Source organism: Emiliania huxleyi (genome assembly GCF_000372725.1).
Source record: "Emiliania huxleyi CCMP1516 unplaced genomic scaffold EMIHUscaffold_27, whole genome shotgun sequence".
Taxonomy (NCBI): domain Eukaryota; phylum Haptophyta; order Isochrysidales; family Noelaerhabdaceae; genus Emiliania; species Emiliania huxleyi.
In genome coordinates this window covers 401202-416527 of record NW_005200011.1, presented here as the reverse complement: position 1 = coordinate 416527, position 15326 = coordinate 401202, and the positions used below count along the sequence as shown (strand labels likewise).

Sequence of the window (15326 nt, the reverse complement as noted above, 5' to 3'; positions counted from 1 at the left end):
ACGCCCCTGTCTTACCATGACTCCATGACAAGCGATCCCACGACAGCGATTGTGGGGACTACATGACCCGTACGTGAGGGGTGGAGGGGCCCGTCCGCAGAGCTAGGCGGCGCGGGCACCCACACACTCCCACCCCACCACCCAGAGCTCCTGTGCCACGCGCCTCGCTTCCGCGACACGGGATGGCAGGCACGACTCGGCAACCGCGAGCCGCTCACTCCCCCAGTCCCATTCCAGCATCTATCTTCCCCGCCTCCTCCACCGGGCGGATCCGCTCCCGCGCCGCCTCTCCCACCACCTCGCGGTCGCGATTGCTCCTGCAGATTTCGAAGGAGCACCGGAGGCAGAGCCACTTTAGGTTAGGTTAGGTAGGAAGGTGAATGAAGAACAGCCAGGCTCAGACTGGACACCAACGCGGTATGGGTGGACGCTAGACAGATGGATGACGACACGCACGAGCGACACACAGACACAAACAGGCTCACAAGACACTCTCGGAGCGCAAAAAAGAACACCGACACGCCTCCAGCGAGGGCGCCCAAAACTCCCTCACACAACACGTAGTGCGCGTCACCCCAACATCTGCCGAAATAGTTAGAGGCTGCGCAGGCCGTCCCGTTTGCTGTTTGAAACGCCTGTTGCGCGCTGGCCGAGCTGCGCGCGCGCGCTGGGGCCCGCTGCCGGGGCTCTGTCTCACTCTCACGTGCCGCAATATGTGTCACACACGGCGGCTTCTGCCACCTCTCGATTGGTTCCACTTTCTACGCACACCTACCGGGGAAGGGGCGCTTGGGAGCGGGGGCGGGGGCGCGCAGCGCGCGGCGCGCGCGCGCAACAGAGGGTAGGGTGGGGAAGACGGCGAGGAGGGGGCGGCGGCGGCGGCGGCGGCGGCAGCGCGCGCGCGGCGCGCGCGACGGGGGGGCGGAGCAGCGACCGCTGGCGCGGCGGCGAGCAGCCGAGCGCTCCGTGAGCGGTGAGGCGGCCGGGCGAGGGCGCGGCGGGTGACGGGTCAAGGGAGCAGCCCACACCCGGCGTCGCTTTTTGAGCGACGCCTGTGGTACGCCTGCGCAGGGGCCGCAGGGCGGTCAGTTGTGGGGCGAGGCGGTGCCGGCCGCGGGCCGGGTGCAAGGCGCCGGCCTCGGCGCCGCCTCGGCGCGCCGCACGGGCGCGGCGAGCCTCTGAGCGGGAGCCGAAGGTTTGCTGCGGTGGTAGGGAGGGAGGTGGGCGGTGGGGTGGTTTGACTTTGCCGCAGAGGCCGTCCCTAGCTGTGAACAGCAAAACGGGACAGTATCTCGCCACTGGAACACATGCTACTTACAGCTGCTGTCTGTACAGAGATGCCAGCACCCCCCACAGGCAGAGCGCTCCTGCTGGTGGGGGGGTCCGGACCCCCCCAGCAGCAGAGCGCTGCTGCTGGGGGGGGGGGTCGGCCATGGCTTTAGATGTGCAGGGGGGGTACCGAGCAGTGTGCGGCCGCTCGTGCCGTCAGCTCTTCACGCCACTCCTGTCGCCGAGTCAGCACTTCGCCTCGGCGCTCGCTGCAACTTTCATGCCCTCCAACTGCTCTGTCACAGCAGACCGCTCACACCACACACGCGCACCGGGCCTTGCACTTTTATGCCGCGCGGGGCTCCCCTCCTGTCGTCTATAGACGTGGAGTCGCGAGTAGAGCTGTTTAACGTTGGGAGCTGAACAGTGTTGCTAGTGTTAACAGTAACAACAGAACAACAGTGGGGCTCCCCAACAACAGTAGCTAACGTTAGGCCGGCTGAACAACAATAAGGAAGGCCTGGGAGTGACCCACGACGATCTCCAGCGTCCAGTGCGGGTAATACCCGAAAATACCCGGAAAACCCCAGGTATTTTCGGGGTTTACCCGCTTTTTTGGGCATTTTCTGCTTGCTGACCGCTGAACAACAGTAACAACAGTAACAAACAGTGACAGCATGAGCTGGGGTGAACACTTGAACAACGTTAAGGATTTCACCCAACACTAGCGCAACTGTTAGGCCCAAAGTTAATGTTAAACAGCTCTAGTCGCGAGCTCGCGAGGGTCGCCCCCCCTTGCCCCACCAGTGCTTGTGTGTGTGGTGAAGTTTTAGTTTACCACCTTACCTTAGTTAGCCTGTTACCTCGTCGCGCCTTGCTGCTTGCACGTGCGCGTGGTCCGCGGGGGATGCCGGGGGCACAGGCCAGAGCGCAGAGGCCACCCAGGTCCCAGCCCCCACTGCCCACATCCCACTTACCGCCACAGCCTGCTCGGACAGCACTCAGCAGGAAGCTTCGAGGTAGTTCTACCCCTAGTTGGGGATTGGGGTCATGGCGGGCGGAAAGCGGCGGCGACGGGGCCCATCACGTATAGAAGCCGTCGAGGACCCCCGATCAACACACAATAACGCAAGGTAACTAGTAAAAACGACCTCTCGCACGACATAAACAAACGATCTGCGAGACCGGGCCGCTGGTCTCTTGAAATTGCTCTCACACGGAGTGACATTCCCATCGCGTGCGTGACGTGCCGACCCGCAGAGTTTGGCCAACGCGCGTCCTGCCGGGCCCCCGCGAAAGGGCGCGCAACAATCAGGCGCCGCCGCGCGGCGTGAAACCCAAGCGTTCCCGTCGCTGTTGGGCCTGCCTCACCGCGAGCGGGCTTCCTTAGAGACCGCCTCGCGCCAAGTCTCGAGCCCCTCAGAAGATCTCAAACAGCCCCGCCGCGCCCATGCCGCCGCCAATACACATGGTGACGACCGCGCTCTTTGCGCCGCGGCGCTTGCCCTCGAGGAGGGCGTGGCCGACCATCCGCGAGCCCGTCATGCCAAAGGGGTGGCCGATCGCGATGCTGCCGCCGTTGACGTTGGTCTTGGCGTGGTCGATGCCGAGCTGCTGCATCGAGTAGAGCGGCACCACTGCGAAGGCCTCGTTGAGCTCCCACCTGCTCACAGAGCAACACGTGAACGACGCCGTCCACAGACTCGCGCATGCAGCCTCGACGAGCTCGCACAGATCGATGTCGTCCACCTTGAGGCCGTGCCGCGCGAGGAGGCGAGGCACGGCAAACACCGGCCCGATGCCTGCGAGGGCAAGCCAGGAGGGCGGACGGGGAAGGGGAGGCGTATGGCAGCGACCTCGAGCATCGTAGGGGACGAGTGGCGGGAGGCGCGTCCCGCATCTACGTCCCGCATCTACACGGGACGCATCTACGGGACGCAATCTACGGGACGCATCTACGGCGGGCGTGCCCATCTCGTCGGGCGCGCAGCCCGCCACCGCGAAGCCCTTGAAGGCGCCGAGCGGCTGCAGCCCGCGCCTAGTCATCGCGTACCGCGTCGTGTCTCTTTCCGTCGCCTCACGCCTCGGCGTGGCGGCAGCGGCGGCGGCGGCGGCGGCGGCGGCGGCGGCGGCGGCGAAGGCAGAGGCGGAAGTGGCGGCGGCGAAGGCAGAGGCGGGGGCGGGGGCGGGGGCGGGGATGTGGGCGACGGCGGTGGCCACGCGCGCCTCGACGCCTCGGCTTCGGACATGACGACGCACGCAGAAGCGCCGTCCGACAGCTGCGACGCGTTGCCGGCGGTGATGAAGGCGGACGGGTCCACCTTGCTTCGCACGGGGTTCATCCCCGCGAGGGCCTCGAGCGTGGTGCCGGGCCGGTTGCACTCGTCGCGATCCGCGAGCACCTGGTCAAGCGTTGCTCGGAAATGAGAGCAACCATCGTGACGAAGAACAACTGCTCGCCGCCCCGCGTGGGCAGGAGGGCGGCGGGAGGGCGGAGGGAGGGTGGCGGCGGTGATGGCGATGGCAGGCGAGTGGAGCAGCGGAGAGAGGCAGCGGCGAGGAGAGGCGGCGGTGGGAGAAAGTGGGAGTGGCGGGAGAGCGGCAGCAGTGAGAATGTCGGCAGACCGTCTCGTGCGACTGGCAATGCAGGACAATCAACGATAATAAACGTGAGCCGTGAGTAGTGGCTAGAGCGGACCGTCTTGTGGGACGTCTCGCCGGTCTCTTTGTCTGTGACGAGCATCGTCGCCTGCATCGGCACGATTTCATCCTTGAAGAGGCCCGCCTCCTGCAGGCGCGCGGCAGACGGGGGCGAGTCGAGGGAGGCGGCGGCGAGGGGCAGACCGAGACACGGACTAGTGACACGGAGGGGCAGGGGAGAGGGGCAGAGGGAGGGGGAGCGACAGCAGACCCCCTGCGCCGGATAGACGGATCGCGCGGGGCGAGGGGAGGCTCTCCGAGCGGCGGCGCCGCCGCTCCGCGCCGGGCGGTGCGGCGGAGCGGCGCAACAAGGGGCAGGCCGGGCCGCGGGGCCGCAAATGCGTCTCCCCGTGGCTATGTGTGTGGCGCGGCGCAGCGTTCGCCTGAGCCGCGGCGGTGCGTCGCTGCGACTCGACGGAGTAAACGTCCTGCGCCTCGCGAGAGATGCCGTACCTGCGAATGGGACGGCTCCGGTCACGCGCGCCGAGAGCAGGCCGCGCGGTGTGTGCGGCCGGCGCTGGGCGCGCATGCCCCGCGAATACCACGCGGGCGGCGCACTCACCGGGCAGAGACAATGTCTGCCGTCTCAATCATGGGCATCCACAGGGCGGGAAACTCGCTCATCAGCTTCTCCTCGGTGACGGTGGTTTTGCTTGCCACGGGCGACACCATCGAGATGCTCTCCACCCCGCCGCCGATCGCGACGTCCACGCCGTCGACCATCACCGAGTGCGCAGCCGACGCCACCGCCTGCAGCCCTGAGGAGCAGAAGCGGTTGATGGTCGTGCCCGAGGTGGTGACTGGGCAGCCGGCCCATAGCGCCGCGTTGCGCGCGATGTTCATCCCGGTCGCGCCCTCTGGGAAGCCGCAGCCAATGATAACGTCCTCGACGTCGCCCGGGCTGATGCCCGCCTTTTCGATGGCGTGCTTGATCGCGTGCCCTTGCATGACTGCGCCGTGCGTGTTGTTGAAGCCGCTGCGAAAGGACTTGGTGAGGCCGGTTCGTGCGGTTGATACGATGACGGCGCGGCGAGACATGGTGGCACGAGGGCGCGAGGACGGACCTGAGGGAGGCGGCAGAAGGTGATGGCGGCGGTGGTTTTGAGGAGGTGTCGTGGTAAAGGGAAGAAGCGGGCTAGCACTGTGTGGGCTGACGAACACCGGCGGGCAGTCTTTCCGATCATGAGCGAACTTTTATTTTTTATCGGCCTTCGACTGAGGGGACCACCTCTCCTCTCGTGGTTACTTAGTCGCTCTGGCAGATTGATTACTTAGTCGCTTGAGACCTCGGGCCAGCGCCACCACGCGTCCTCCCCTTCACGTACCCCTCGGCTCGTGTGGATTCGAACCACGGCCGGGATGGAAGCTTCCTTCCTGCTTCCATCTCGCATCTGATTAGTTTTCCATTTTCCTCCTGTGCACGAGCGGGGCTCAGACGGAGCGCGCGACATGAGAGGGCCGAGAGTGGGCAGGGGGGGGGGGGTCAGCCGTGCAAAAGCATCATTCATAATATTAATTAACGAACAGGTATTGCCCGGCCGTCTGTGGAGTCTGTCCCAATCTGGAGGAGACGGGTCAGCCCCGTGAGGTCCAGATCACGTTCACATTGTCGTAGCCGGAGAGGATGTTGACCTTTGACTACTGGGGCCGCGCATTCCGCTTGCGCCGCAGCTGCCCTCCACTGCGCACTCTCCGCTCCGTCCTTCTCGCGGAGGCCCCCCCAGCCCGCCCCCCCCGATCCCCCATCTCCCCAAACACGCCCCCCGCCTCCCCGCCCTCCACCCCCACCGCCTCCTCCTCAATCAAGTCCCTCCCCCTCTTCCTTCCCCGCTCCCCCCCGCCCCCCTCCCTCCTCGCCCACGCCCCCCCCTTCTCCGCCCCCCCCCTCCCCGTCCCGCGCCCCGAGCCCGGGCGCCTCCTCTCCACACCCCGCGCCAATTGGTTAATTGTCAAAATTTTGACCACATGTTGAGTGTAGAGCGCTGTAGAGATGTAGAGATGTAGAGCGCTGGAGAGCGGTAGAGCTCTACATCCGCCGCGTGACGAGGCGCCTCCGTTGTAGAGCGACGTGGAGGCGCTCTACAACGTGAAATCTCTACAACAAACTCTACACTGGGTCGGCCTCCTCCGGGTCTGCAACTCGCACGGTGGGTCCGCATCCGGGCGAGCATGCGAGGCCCGCGGTTGTCCTTTCGCTGGGCGCGACCGCCATGGAGATCCGCTGCACACAGATCAGTGGTTTTGTCGACTATTGCTCGCTCTCTGTGCAATCGCAACGCCAGAGGCCGTGCTTGGAGAATGAGTCGCAATGCTGCTGCGTCTGTGGATTGAGCCGCGGCGCATGCTCCATCGGTGAGCTGCGGTGGCGCGCCGGCCGCTTCATGCATAGCTCTCGGCAAGCGACCGCAAACGCGTTTTCCGTCCGTCGTTTCATCGAGTTTGCCCGAGTGGTAAAATGCAATCGAATTTGGCACACACCTGGCTGGGTGCATCTCTCCTTTCTCTCTGTTGAGAGAGAGATTTTTAGGAAAACCAAACAACTCTAACACTCACACATAATTTGTTTGTCTGTTGCGTGTTGTGCGAGGCGTGAACCGCGCCATTCGCTAGGTCTCGCGCTAGGTCTCGCGCGCGCGTGAACACAAGGGCCTGAGGGAGGGTGTAGAGGATGTAGAGTGTAGAGCGCTGTAGAGCTGTAGAGATGTAGAGCGCTCTGGCTGGAGCGCTGTAGAGCTGTAGAGCTCTACATCCGGCGCGGGACGAAGGTGCGATGTAGAGCGCGATTTCACAGTCAGTCAGTCAGTCAGTCAGTGTTACACACCTCCCAGCATGGAGGACGGGCCCACACGCACACACACTGCACACGATTGGCTCGGGAGCCGACACGAGGCACACTGTCACCGGCCTTAGCACTGGGTCCGGACTGCTGGACACACAGCACGCAGCTCACAGGACAGCTCACGAGGTGGCGCTATGTAGTGGGGTTCTCATGGGACTGACGCGGGAAAAGAAGGTGGAGCACAGGGATGGGGACACAGAACTCACGAACTGACTTCCCACCCCGCGCCGGGAGCGGTGGCGCGCGCGAGCGCCGGGGTATTTTGGACCCGCGGTCTGGCAGGCGCCAGGCCACAGACCCGCCGGCAGAGCCTTGAGTCGCATCCGCGATCCGCGATTTCACAGTGAAATCACTAAGTAAATCGCGCTCTACACTCGCTCTCATCATCGAGTCTACATCGCTCTACAACGCACCCGCTTCGTCCCGCGCCGGATGTAGAGCTCTACAGCGCTCTACAGCTCTCTAGATCTCTAATATAGCTCTCAGCGCGCTCTACGTGGCCGGGTTCACAGCCTTGTTATGAGAAGAAAATACGTCCTATGGCGCTATGCGCTGGTCTGTGAGAGGTTGAGGTGCGAGCCCTGGAGGCCCTGGGGATGGGGGGAGACTACCCGCGGGCCTAGAAGGCCCGCGCGCGCACAGTTCACAGCGATGTAGGAAAAAACGGGAACACTTGACGGTCGCGTCCTTCCGACTCACGCCTCCGCCTCCTGGCACTATTGTAGCCCTGGCCGGTGCGCGTGCGAAGTTGAAGTTCCGGTGTGAAAATTCGAACGCGTTCTCTCACGGTGACCAAAAAATGTCCACCACAGAGGCACCTCCGGAGGCAGGCCGCCGCGCGCCAGCGACACAGCTCCAGCAGTCGAACTGACCCGCAGCTCCTCTCAGAGCGGGAACTGTGACAAAAGTTGACTGAGGTGGTTGTCAGGAACCATCATATGGATCACATGTTGGCTCTCTCATGACGACAGCGACACAGACCCTGTGGGACGCGTCGAGTATCGACCTCTACTGCTTACCCAGCCTTCGAGTGTATCCTGGCTGTGGTCCCACACCCACTGGTGTCCATCTCAGAGCCGTAGGAGGTCATGGGGTCGAACCCCACAATGCCTAAAAAAACCGACGCCGGGAATAAATAAATAAATAAAACGGTCTGTGCTCCAAGGTCAAACTCTGAGACCAGATGGGATTTAGGGACATGTGTCCCCGCCCTGCACGAACTTGGTGTGAGGGATCTTCCAATGATCAATCCGTCCCCTCACCCCTGGTCACTACCCGACACTAGCGGCAAGAGTTGGGGCTGCGGCGGATGCCGGCGGTAGGCCGGCTACGGGGTGTGTGGAGGGTGAGTTGACCAGGGGTTGTGCGCCGGGCCCTCCTGCTCGGCTCCAGCCGGTAGACAAGTCTTGTCATCAACAGAGTAGATGGATCTGACCTCGGGGCCGATGTGACCAAGCGCTGGTAGCGTGGTTTGACCTCTCACCCATGGTCTCACAGTGTGCCGGCAGTCGCCGAGCAGTGTCGCTCACACAAGCCGCAGCACAAGTGACTGAGGGCCAGTGAGGGCGAGCCCATCGCTGTCACAGCTGTGACAGCCGCACAGTAGGCTGTGTCAGCTGTGCAGAGTGTGTGAGCAGCAGAGGAGCTGCTCTCCAGGCTTCTGTCGCAAAGAGCTGCATGCCACCGAAAGCGCTGTCGAGGTTCGCCGAGCGCGGCGCAGGTTGAGGGAAGCCGCCATCGACGAGCGCGTTGGACTTTTCACTCCGGACAAAGACGGGTACACGCACACAAGCCGCGGTCGTGTACCCGTCTTAGCGGCGAGGCGCGGGACCGTCTGTGGCGAAGTGGGTCGCGTCCTCCGATTTTGTTGAACCCAGCATCCACACCCTTTACGGCTGCGGCTGCGGCTACGAGAGGGGCCGGGGTCGCGGGAGAGCCGCTGCGCAGCGTGGACGCGCGCATACACCACTTGCTACTTGCTCCGCTCGCCACCTCTCGCAAAGGTCCAAAGCCATAGCCACCACCTCCATATGGAGCCTCCAACCCAGCCCAGTACGCACCTCTTACACTCTGATACTTTTATTATAATATTTCTTATTTGTTCGCAGCCGTTCGTCAGGGACCGCACATCAACAACATCAGAGAACAGCCGACCGCGCGTGGCTACCCGGTGAGTGCGCCCTCGTCTCGCAAGTACTCGCCCACGTCGGCCTGGTGCAGCGCAACGATCGCCTGCGGGTCGAGCTTGCGGCACTCTGCGGTGGACTTTGCGGTCACGCCAAAGCCGAGCGGCACGTCTGCCATCGAGAGCACCACGACGCCTGCGGGTGCAAATCGCGGACATGTCGTGGACGCGCCTCCGCGAGGGCGGGAGGGCCACGAGGGGCACCCTGGTTCTGCGGCGTGTCCTCGGTGATGCGACCCAGCCCCGCCTTGAGCACGTGGTTCCCGTACAAAAACGACTGCTCCGCCGACGGCTTGACCCACACCTGCCCGCGCGGCAGGGGAGGGGCGGGCGCGCGGTAGGTGGCGGGCGGGCGGGCGGTGCGCCCGCGGGGGGCGCCCGCGTGCAGCACGAGAGGCCCATGGCCGCAGGGGGCGAGAGCCGGAGGCTACGCGGCGGGGACTGCCGCCCGCCTTGTACGGCGCGAGCTGAGCAATGTAGTCGAGGCAGGTGACGTGCAGTCGGAACTTCTTGCTCTTTGTGAACTTGCCAAAGGTGACACCCATCCCCACTAGCTGGTCTCTCGGAAGCGCAGCCGCCGAGCGCATCTGTGGCAGGCGGCGCCATGTCAGTGGCCGTGTGTCAGCACCGGCAATGGCGCAGTCGCACCTGCAGGTCGCTCACGTAGAAGACGCGGTCTCTGTGCAGGCGGAAGCAATGCGGCCCATTAGGCGGGTCGAGCAGCGTCTTGATGCCTCGACCAATGTACTTGGACAGCTTCTCGAAGAAGATCTTGCTGCGAGGCGGGCGGCGTTGAGCGCTGAGTTCCGGAGGAGCGCTCGAAAGAAGTGCAGTGCGGTGACAGTTGGGCGGGCGGCGCACAGCTCGTCCTCCGTCAGCGGCCGAGGCATTCGCGAAGGTGCGTTGGCGGTCGAGTGCTGCGGCTCGTCGCCGTGGCGTGCACTAAAGAAAAAGACGACCATGGGAGGACGGCACGCCGCCACCACACAGGGATTTTAAGGAGAGGGGTGTGGTGCGCTAGCCGTCGCCCACCCTTGGGCGTCCGCCTCTTCCTATCTCTCTTCGCAGTCTCTCTCCGATTCTCGCGGCAAATTTCTTTTTCTGCTGTGAAAATTCCGGCGTGAACAAAAAACCCGACGGGAGGGCCCAGTCCTACCCTACGGTACCTACCCCGTCATGACGTACGGCCAAGCAAGAAAAACCTACACCTGACAGTCCCCGGCTACTTTTTGTTTGAATCACGGAGGCCGTTCGCACATTTTATTTCGTGAGACGGGTGGGTCAAGAAGAATGCAGGCTGGAGGTGGATGGGGGCGCAGTACACTACGATGCGAAGTGAATCAAGAAAGCCATAACGCGGCTGGTGCTCGTGGAAACTTTGGGTGGCATTGCGCCGCCCACCAAGCAGTTCCTCCACGTGTTCGCCAAGGAAGCGGCGGGCACCAACACGGACCGGACGGTGTACGGGGCGGCGTCGGCGAGCGCCTGTCCTCCTTCGTCGTCCACCACACGCAGCAGATCTCCCATGGGCAGCATGGCGGCGGTAGCGGGCGACGCCAACAACATCAACAAGCAGGCGCGCAATACGCGTATCAACTGGCTCAACTCCCCTGAGCGTGCCAACTGGGTCAACGACGTCAAGAACAAGCAAGCGGCAGACGTCCTCTTACCCTCGACCCCAGTGGGGGGCGCCCACGCCGCCTAGCTCTGCGGGCGGGCCCCTCCACCCTTCACGTACGGATCATGTAGTCCCCACAATCGCTGTCGTGGGATCGCTTGTCATGTGATGCCCGACGTGCACTTGGAGCACTTGGAGTGCAGTCATTAATCGCACATCCAGGCGGGAGCTATCCAGCGCACTTTCTCTATTTCGTGCGAAGCTGCGTCTGTACAATGCTTAGCCCGCCAGGCAGCCCTCCCAGTCCAGGAACATCAGCAGCCACCATCTCCAACTTCTACGTGTACAGCGACGTGAGCAGCGTCGTATGTTGAGGGATCTGAGAGAAATAGTCGAGGTCACCGAGAGCCGCGGTGCGAAGCCTTTATCACCGAGAGCCGCGGTGCGAACAGGCGAGCAGCGGCGCTGGCATTCACGACACGCAGCCGGATGCGCCTTCGATTGGCCTCCGCAGCGGCAGCGTCCTGGCGACGCCGCCGCAGCACCAGCAACCCATTCACATGCCGCCAATGAGCAGGGAGGAGGATGGTGGCAGCTTTCACTTTCACAGTGGGCTGGGGTTGAGAGGGGGCAAGAGCATAGGGCGGCGCAGCCGCACTGAGGCGGTCAACCGGCTCGTGCTCATCTCAGTGCTCACCGCAGGCTCGGCCATCTCCCTCGTGGCGCTCGGCTGTATTCTCGCGCACCGTTACCCGCGTGCCTCGGGCGGCGAGGTGGAGGGGGCGGCTAGGCGGCGGCCAGGGCTAGAGCTCGGCCACGGCTGGGCGGACCTCTGCCTGGCTGTCGGCAGGCGAAGATGCTGCGCGGAGAGAGCCTGACCGACGAGGGGCTGGACGACCAGGTGGGGCCACCCGAACCTCCCTCTCGCCGCGGCGCGGCCGGCACGACCCTGAGGCGTGCGCACGACACGTGTCTGGTGACGCCGCCGTTAGGCGAGGACCCTCCTCTCGGCGACGACTCCGACGGCGAGGCCGCGCCGTCCACCTAGCCGCGATATGCTGCCACAGCTGAGCCCGGCGCGTAGTACATGAGGCGCAACCGCGCGTGAGACTTACTCTTGATCTCTCCCCTGCGCGGGAGAGTAGCGACCTTCCTCCAGCTTCTCACTGGCAGTCTCTCACTACCACGGGCACACTGATAGAGGCGGCCGAGGCTCACGCCGTGGGAGGCAGAGAGAGGGAGGCGGAGGGCCGGGTCACATGCAGAGCCGGCGGTGTCATGCCGGAGAGAACTGAGAGCCTGCGGAGACGGCAAGACGGCATCGACCGCCCAGGAAATAGTTCTTTTTACGGCTAATCACACCGCCGCATTGGGCCAGCAGTCCAGGTAACAAGCCGATGATGCGTGCGGCGACTGTGCTTGGCATGGAGCGCGGCGCACGCCCGCTGCTACGCTGGAACACTCCACCGCTACCGAACACAGCGCGCGGGTGGGGCGTCCCTAACTCCGCGCGCTTCTGGAGAACAGCGTCAAGGGCGTTTCTCACACGGGGAGCCACCCAAGTGTGACCTCCGCAGCTGTTGTACTCCTCGAGCACGTCACGCGCACACGACGCCTGCCGCCAGAGCTGCTCGTCCGCGGATATTCTCTGTTGCACACGCTGCGAGACGTGCAGGCTGGCGTAGCCCGGCCCCTGCGCGAGCTGGAAGTCGTCACCGACGACGACAAGTGCCCGCCTGTTGCTCTCTCCTGAGCTGGGGTGGGCCTGCACGCACGATCACTGGGGGCGTGTTTGGCAGCGTCCCCGCCGCGCCGCGCGAGAACAAGCCCGAGGCCGACACGTAGATTGTATGTGGCGCGGCGTAGACAATCCCCCCCAATCCCCCCCGGCTCCATGCCGCCATCGCAAAAAAGCGCGGGTGGAACCATCCGTCCGGAATCACCTTGTCGACCTCGCAGTGCTGCTGGCACCAAACTGTGCCGGGCCCGTCCGGCGCCACCACGTCGTCCAGGCTCATCTCGCCCACATTGTATGCGTCGCGAACGTCCTTGTCTACCTCGTCCAGATAGGCGCGGACGGTGTCGTGCGGTCCGAACCACGGCAGAGCCTGTTGCAGAGGTGGCACTGGTGGGGGGGACAAAGGTGCAGGGATGGGTGGCGGCACGACACTGGGCACGGGAAAGAATTTGAAACCAAAAACCGGCCTGCCCTCCCTTGCGTTGAGTCTTCATTCTTTCGAAGGTGTACCTGTGTTAGTGCCAGTGCGCCCCGCCCCCCCCTCCTGGGGCGGGGCCCTTGCGACGGAGAAGAGGCCAAAATTGTACAGCAGCAGACGGCGGACAACGAAGCAGTAGAGGCTTGCTAGGAAAAGTGTAAGGCCGCCGTCAGCCGGGTTTAGATGTGTCTTTTTCGCGGGGAGGTGCCTTAGTGCCAGGTGCACCACAAGTCTATGAGGTGTAATAAGCAAGACAGGGGCAGACAACGCGTCGCCACACACACAGAAGCACGCATATACTATGATACTCTCTCTTCTCTCTCTCTAGCGCCGACGCCTAGTCGGAGGGCAACCCGCTGCTCGGGACTGGTTTGCGGCCTGGTTGAGCTCGGTCGTTGGGAAAGAGGCACGAGCGAGGGCGGCGACCTCAACCGACTACAGGGCAGACGACGGGGGAGAGTTGCGAGCAGACGCGCAGGGCGAGACGAGGGAGGGAGCAGGACCGCAGTGAAACCAATGAGGGTTCCCAAGCGAACCAGTTTAAGACCATGTTTAGACCCAGTTTAGACCACGGCTGAACACGAACCAGATTAGTCCTGTTTACGATAAACTGGGTCTAAACAGGGCTCGGCCTGGGTGGGGGACCCCATTAGCCATACCAGGTTTAGCCCGGTTTAGGGCGCCCCTAGCAGCTCCGCCGTCGGTCGCGGCCGCGCTGGCTGCGGAAGCGGCAGCGTGCAGCCGCCATCCTCTGCCTCGGGCCGGACAGCACACCTGGCACACTTGCACCGCGCAACAACAGCCTCGCCGGTCAGGCGCACGGTGTTAGGGCGCGACGTCGGGCGCGGCGACAGACCAGCTGGCGGCGCCTCGTGCGCCTGGCAAGAAGCGGGGAAGCGCGTGGATTTCAACCCGGCCGCAAAGGAAGGTGCGCTCGCTAGTAGAAGTGGTGTTGGGTTGAGCAGTGGTACTCACTGCCCCTCACCAAATGCTTGCAGGCGATGTTCCTGCCGCTGACGCTTGCGCGTGCCGCTGAGAGCCGCGTCTCTCTCAGAGCAGGGGAGCTAAGCGGGGGGGAGGTGCGCGCTACGCGGGGGGGAGGGGGGGAGGAACCCCATTAGCCATACCAGGTTTAGACCCAGTTTATCGTAAATAAACAGGACTAATCTGGTTCGTGTTTAGCAGTGGTCTAAACTGGTCTAAACTGGTTCGCTTGGAACCCTCCTAAACCACCCCCGCCTCAACCCGCTCAGGGAAGGACGCATTTCCCCCCTTTCAAAGGCGGTTTCGAAGTTGATGAGACCTCGTCCCCCCCTCTCGAATGAAAGGCGTAAAAAGAGGCGCGGAACAGGCCGGAAGCGCCGCTTGGACGTGGGTCACACAATGGCAGCGCTCCAGACGCGCTCTGGTAGCTGCCAATGAAGCTGTAGCCCATCGCGCGCGCGCCGGACGGCCGCTGCACCTCCACTGCAGTGCCCTCCTGCACCGAGCGACGCGTCAAACCTTTGTTGCTGCCCATGACCGCCGGCGGCTCCGAGCTCGGGCGAGCCCTGGCTGAGCTGAGCAACTGCGGTCGCAATTGCAGCGCTGCGGTCGGTGCAGAGTGGCCGTGCGCGTACGGCGTCGTACGCGCAGCCGCTCTGCCTCAGTGGCGTGCGGCTTGGGCCAACTGAGGTCGCTCTCCGACCTCGCTCGCCGAGCTCACAATCCGGCGCGAGCCGCATCGAGTGGAAGTTCGACTTCAGCTCCCGCGAGTGCCTTGTCCTGTGCACTGCCTTGTCGAGTGCACGCAGTTGGGCTCCGCCGGAAGCACGAGGTGCAACGCGTTCTCTGGGCGCCAGCAGACGCGAGCGCGCGAGCGCGTGTTGAACCGGTCGCTCCATGCAACACTCCAAGATACACTGGAAGGGGGGTACACGTTTTTTATTCGGGTTCGGGGCCCAAGAGTACACTCTTGGCGACGAAACCGAAGCGGGTTGGCCCCGGGGTGGTTTCACTGCGACTTTGCGGAGATCAGCAGGAGGATGTACGAAGAGATTAGGAGCAGCAGGGACCCGAGGGACCATGTGGAAGACGGCTAGACCTAGTGGCTAGTGCTTGTCGAGTCCCCCGTGAGGACGACCCCGGCTAGTCGCCGACCACCACCCACAAACAAAGAACCCTGCACAAAGACCGCATGCATGGGTCGGGACTTGCTTCTTTTTACCCATCTCCTAGTTCTCGTTGGTGTTAAAATTGTAGCGTCTCTCGATCATCGATCATCGTGTCGATCCGGATTTGAGGCGCAGGCGGCGCGTACACGACATCACGACCCTATACAACTTACAAGGCGAGGGTGGGTGTGGGGGGGAAGTGGGGGGGGGGGGGGGAGGCGGGAGCACTTGAAGCGAAATAAATGGCGACTAATTAATCATGATTGCTTGATTGACGCGTCTTCAGTTTGTTTCTTGTGCGGTAAATCTCCAGAAATCTCCAGTTTGCGCTCTCAACCTTCGGAGG

General features: G+C 63.6%; 3 protein-coding genes across 3 annotated transcripts; 1 reads left to right on the top strand and 2 right to left on the bottom strand.

Moving 5' to 3' along the window:
• Positions 1 to 2360: 2360 nt before the first annotated feature.
• EMIHUDRAFT_435400 (acetyl-CoA acetyltransferase) lies at positions 2361 to 5121 on the bottom strand. The gene is made up of 8 exons (XM_005776983.1): positions 5112 to 5121; positions 4532 to 5033; positions 4353 to 4422; positions 3968 to 4057; positions 3496 to 3671; positions 3240 to 3307; positions 3002 to 3071; positions 2361 to 2932 (listed from the first exon to the last, which is right to left on the bottom strand). The coding sequence occupies exons 2-8, from the start codon at positions 5005 to 5007 to the stop codon at positions 2689 to 2691; spliced, it is 1194 nt and encodes a 397-aa protein (XP_005777040.1). The 5' UTR covers positions 5008 to 5033; positions 5112 to 5121; the 3' UTR covers positions 2361 to 2688.
• Positions 5122 to 8885: 3764 nt separating this feature from the next.
• On the bottom strand, positions 8886 to 9883 carry EMIHUDRAFT_427107 (hypothetical protein; the record flags this gene model as incomplete). The annotated part of the gene is made up of 5 exons (XM_005776982.1): positions 8886 to 9129; positions 9198 to 9297; positions 9425 to 9580; positions 9642 to 9768; positions 9855 to 9883. 5 exons carry the CDS (start codon positions 9881 to 9883, stop codon positions 8972 to 8974), a joined length of 570 nt encoding a protein of 189 aa, XP_005777039.1. The 3' UTR covers positions 8886 to 8971.
• Positions 9884 to 10518: 635 nt separating this feature from the next.
• On the top strand, positions 10519 to 11971 carry EMIHUDRAFT_450542 (hypothetical protein; the record flags this gene model as incomplete). Its single annotated transcript, XM_005776981.1, has 4 exons — positions 10519 to 10653; positions 11064 to 11384; positions 11462 to 11512; positions 11604 to 11971. The coding sequence occupies 4 exons, from the start codon at positions 10519 to 10521 to the stop codon at positions 11700 to 11702; spliced, it is 606 nt and encodes a 201-aa protein (XP_005777038.1). The 3' UTR covers positions 11703 to 11971.
• Positions 11972 to 15326: the final 3355 nt, after the last annotated feature.

Excerpts from the sequence above, each read along its gene's own strand:
- EMIHUDRAFT_435400 (XM_005776983.1), bottom strand. The coding sequence starts at position 5,007 with ATGTCTCGCCGCGCCGTCATCGTATCAACCGCACGAACCGGCCTCACC. Across the intron at positions 4,058-4,352 it reads GACGCACCGCCGCGGCTCAG|GAGGCGGGCCTCTTCAAGGA; the intron begins GCGAACGCTGCG and ends GCGCGCCTGCAG. Across the intron at positions 2,933-3,001 it reads AAGGTGGACGACATCGATCT|GTGGGAGCTCAACGAGGCCT; the intron begins GTGCGAGCTCGT and ends CTCTGTGAGCAG.